General features: G+C 34.3%; 1 protein-coding gene across 1 annotated transcript in view; it reads right to left on the bottom strand.

Moving 5' to 3' along the window:
• LOC108753225 overlaps window positions 1-4,313 on the bottom strand; it is a 34,418-nt gene extending 30,105 nt beyond the window's left edge. The window contains exon 1 of the mRNA XM_018494639.1: window positions 3,687-4,313. Within this exon, the coding sequence (XP_018350141.1) occupies window positions 3,687-3,724 (38 nt within the window). The 5' untranslated portion in view covers window positions 3,725-4,313. The remainder of the gene's footprint in view (window positions 1-3,686) is intronic.
• Window positions 4,314-4,927: the final 614 nt, after the last annotated feature.

Below are 4,927 nucleotides of genomic sequence, written 5' to 3'. Positions count from 1 at the left end.
CATATATCATATATATATATATACATATGAATGGCAGGACAGGGGGATCGCCGTTTGCTTACATCACTTTTGCCGACAGTTCGTTTGTACACAAAAATTATTACCTACAGCTCGATTATCTACATGCACTTTTGCGCACAAATAAAAATTTTAGAAACAGAATTACATTTGTCTACATGTATTATTGTCTACAGCTTGCCTACATGTACTATTCTCTGTTTTAAAAATAGAAATTCTGTTTTTAAACACAAATTTTCTGCTTTAAAAACACAAATTCTCTGTTTTAAAACAAATTCTCTACTTTAAAACACAAACTCTGCTTTGAAAATACAAATTATTTTCTTACTTAACTTTAATTTTATATTTGTGCGCAATCAAGCTGTAGGCAATAATACTTGTAAGATAGGCAATAACACATGTAGGTAAATGTAACTTTATTTCAGAAATTTTTATTTGTGTGCACAAATGCATGTAAGCAATCGAGCTGTAGACAAACGATACAGAAGGCAATCGATTTGTTGGCAAAAGGAGCCATCTCATATATTAAAATTATAACAGTTAATTTCTATATAAATTATATATATATATTAATAACACAATTTTGAGATACAATCAATAAGGCACGAATTCTGACTAAAATAAATATTATAATTTATTGCCAGAATTAAAAAAAAATCAATTTAAAAAGATTAATATAAAAGCTGAAGGAGTAAAAAGATCGTATACACAATTACTTTGCTGCTATAAAAATTAGATATATATTTTTTACATAAAAAATATTCAAATTGGTAAATTATAAAATTTATTATTCGTTTTTATATAAATTTCAAAGAAAAGATTTTAGAAAAGAACATTGCTGTTCGCTGTTGCTTAATTATGTTGAAAATGTAAATATTATTAAGAAAAAAGCACACTAAAAATATCGGATACTTTAGTATGGAAAATATATGCTTTTAATATGGAAAATACATGCTTATCCATAAATCATATAGATAATTTAATGCTACATGCGAAACCAGTTATAATAACAAGTTCTGCTGGGTTCTACATCACCTTTGTCTTACTAAATTAATGAAATATATTTATGTTGGGATATACGCGACTTATTAATTCTTACAATTAGTTAAAGGCAGTAAAGCTGCATTCAATTTTTCATAATGTAATATTTGCATCTGTTAAAGGTGTATATATAATTAAAAAACATTATTTATCTCAAATTTATTAATCTTCCACATATACAGAGAACTCTGAAAAATATTTGAATCTAAATACAAACACGGCGCATTCGATTAGGAAATTCGTAGTCATTAATGACAGCGAATGTATAATTATTGCACAATTACAAGTGTATGAGCTGTCCGACTTGGTGTACACTGTATTTCATACAAATTACAGTTTCGACATTCGTCACATTTTACAACCTGTGCGGCTGGTATCTGACTGTTATCTATTACTGTTATCTATTACTAGTTATCTGACTAGAGAAACTGCAGACACGAAATATATGTGTAACGAAATACACATTCCTTCTTTGAGATCTCAGATTTTTGTTGTTCTTTCGTCTTATCATCGCATTAATGAGCACAAAATATTATCCTCAAGCTTAATCTATCTTTTTGGTCAAAAAGGCAAGAGACAAAAAACAAGAAACAGGAAACAAAGAGCACATTGTTGAAATAAAGTGAGACTAATGGTTACATTTGTACATTTTTGTCATATGACAAATTTCTTAGTTAATTAACTATAGAAGAGATTCAGAATCTCTTTGTCCTGCAATCAATTAAGAATCATGGCACACAAAGAAACTTAAACAGTAAAACGTAAACAGCAAGCGATTTACAAATTAATTAATTAATTAGCCAATCACAGTAGAGACTGTAAAGTCGTAACGTAAACAGTAGCAAATCCAACATATTGTTTACGACTTACTGCTTAATTTGTTTATATATAGGATTATTATATCTGAAAAATCACACAAGATATATACATTTTAAAAAACAATAATAAATCCGGAGGCGGAAAGAGGTGATAGAATTATTTTAAGCATTAAATGTAGATGTTTAATAAAATAAAATTTCTAGAACATAATTTTTATTAACAATTCTGATTAATATAATTTTGTAAATATAAAATTTTAATTAATGAAGTTTTACCTCAAAAATAGTACTGCTGGTAATTCTATTTGTGTGCTACACAGAGAAAAAGATTTCTTTGAATTTAATAAAAAAATCTTATTGTATCCAAATAAATTTGTTATTTAGAATGATCTAAACAAACTAATGTTTGAATCAATAAGTGCAATTGTTTGAATTTGAAGCAATGTATATCTTTGTCTTAAATATATTATTTATTTGAATAGATATCTAGCTTCAGCATTCGCGTGATGAAACTATACGACACAAACATAATTAATATAGCACATAATACTGCTCGTTTAATCTCGTTACTATATGTATAAGCCATTATTTTCGTAATTTCAGCCAAAAAATGTAATGGTTGTTCTAAGAAAGCAATTATTTACATGAAACAATCTCTATCAATATATTTCGCCATTTTCAAATAAATAATTTGTTTCATTGTTTGTATTTATTGTAGCCAAATAATATATTATTTGAGTGAAAAATATTAATTCAAATAATAATGTTATTTCTGCCAAGCAATAGAGATATTCTCAAATGAAACAACAAAATTTTTATTCAAACAAATAATAATATTTTGTACAAGCGTATGTTGTTTTAATAAAACAAATTTTAATCAAATAAATTGTGTGTGGAATACTAATAAATCCAAAGAAACCTTTTTCTCTATGATATGATTCAAACTGAAGAATGTGTCTTATAAGAAAAACGGACAAATGTATTATAATATAGCTCGTAACGATCATTTGAAGAAAGTATCTAATACAAAAAAGTACATCTACGGAAGCATTGCGTAAAGCATGACATGTTTTTCACTTGGCAAAAAAAAAAAAGAAAAAAGCTTGCATTTTTTGCATTCCGAATTTTCACTTTTTCTCAGTACTTGCATTCTTAAAAACTCTTAAGAGTGAATTATCATTCTTAAAGAATAAAATCTCACTCTTAAAGTTTGAAAATTGAGCCACTCTTTTTCAAGACCAACTTAATTTTTTCACTCTTTAGAAATAGATTCCACTCTAAAGAATTTGAAGAGAATTTATCTCGCGCAAAAATTTGTGGGAATCAAACAACGCGAACAAGATTCAATCTAAACATAATACCACAGCTTTCGTGTAGACTGTAGATAGAACACTTCGAAGTGAAACACACTTACGAACGCACGCAAGTTTCGCGATCCATTGTTCATCGAGCGGCTTCTTGCACGCAGATCGTTTTATTGTGGAAAAGTTTCGTCAAGGCCTTGTCATACGTGGCCAGGATTATGTTGCAAGATTCAAGCGCGATTTTATTTAGCTCGCCCGACGATATTGCTCCAAAAAGCTTGGCTAATCGACTTCGCGAGCCGCCATACGAGCGAAAACAAATTTTCGACTCATGTGGTATGCGATATCCACCGTACGTACTCGGCGCAAAAATGTGGTCTCGCGCGACTTGCCGCGGGATGCGGTTCTAACGAAAGGAACGAGACTTGAAAATTGGACAAACACGTTTCGACATCGAGCAATGAAGTAGGTAGATACATTAGAATGAGGAAATCTTGCAACTTACCTGGCAGGATCCACGTTCGGCATGTCCCCGTAGTTCATCTTGCCTACGTCAGCGTAATCTGCGAGTGCACGCGCACCTGGCTCTCACTGATGACAGGTGAGAAAGAGAGAGAGAGGAAACGACCGCGTGCCGACTGCGAGAGCTCCGAAAAGATGACAGACCGCAATAGCCGGGTGAAAGGGAGAGAAACGAACGGATCAATTCGCAACTCGCCGCTTAGTACCTCTGTGTGAGAACGAGGGTGAAAATCTCGATTGTCGTTCACAAGCGACGCCGTATGAAGCTGGACGAGCGTGGAATCACACTTATACGGAGCATCGCCGATCGGAACTGGTAGAAACTGCAGCGGCAACCGCGCCGTACCTCATGTAATGGCCAATTACTTTCTCTCTCTCTCTCTCTCTCTCTCCGTTTCATCAGCCGCGCGATTCGCGCGCCAAGTCCGACGAACTCTGATAAGGACTCCGGTCCCGTGTCTTTATCACGCCACGCCACGCGTTGCATTCACGCGTTAATGAGATGGACGAGATGGACGATGCACACGGAAATCACACCTCTCCAGTCTCCCGGTCTCGATACAGATCACGCAGCCGAACGGTGACAACGACGACGACAGTGGCGGCAGTGGCAGCACCCGCACCGCACCACACCGCGCGACCAGCTGGTCGTAACCCCCCACCACCGCTCTCATGTCGGACCACAATCCGCGAGCGCGATTGGCTGTCGAGAAACCACGCGAGCTCCTCGTTTCCTCTCCGTCGGCATCGACGCCTTTTTCGCCCCTTTTCCACGTACAGCTCGATTCATGTCATATTATCAGTAATTATATCAGTACGGCAACCGTCAGCGAATGAGTTTCGACGTTGGATCGGCAGAACGATATTTAGCTGTAATTGATATATTGATATTGATATTCGTGCTAATCGTTATCGACGTGAGCCGGCATCGATAATAATTAACGTAATAGAGGTGAAGTAACGATCGATATATGATCTTGACACGGTCTTGATATGATACTCGTAATACCCGATAAATACGTAACAATACATCTCAGAGAACAGGAGTCCAAATTCGAGACATGAGACAGCTTATAAGACGTCTGAAAGACATCTTTGCAGATATTTTTTAACTGTCTAAAAGAGAAATCTAATCCCCATTTCTACCAATGTAGTTCAATTCTAATCTTTTGGTTCAACAAACTCTTCTTTTTCTTATTTTAAAAATTAGAAAAAATGAAGAGC

Source organism: Trachymyrmex septentrionalis, unplaced genomic scaffold (assembly GCF_001594115.1).
Source record: "Trachymyrmex septentrionalis isolate Tsep2-gDNA-1 unplaced genomic scaffold, Tsep1.0 scaffold66, whole genome shotgun sequence".
In the NCBI taxonomy this organism is placed as follows: Eukaryota; Metazoa; Arthropoda; class Insecta; order Hymenoptera; family Formicidae; genus Trachymyrmex; species Trachymyrmex septentrionalis.
The sequence above is the reverse complement of the archived record's forward strand: the minus strand, read 5'-3'. Positions and strand labels throughout refer to the sequence as shown.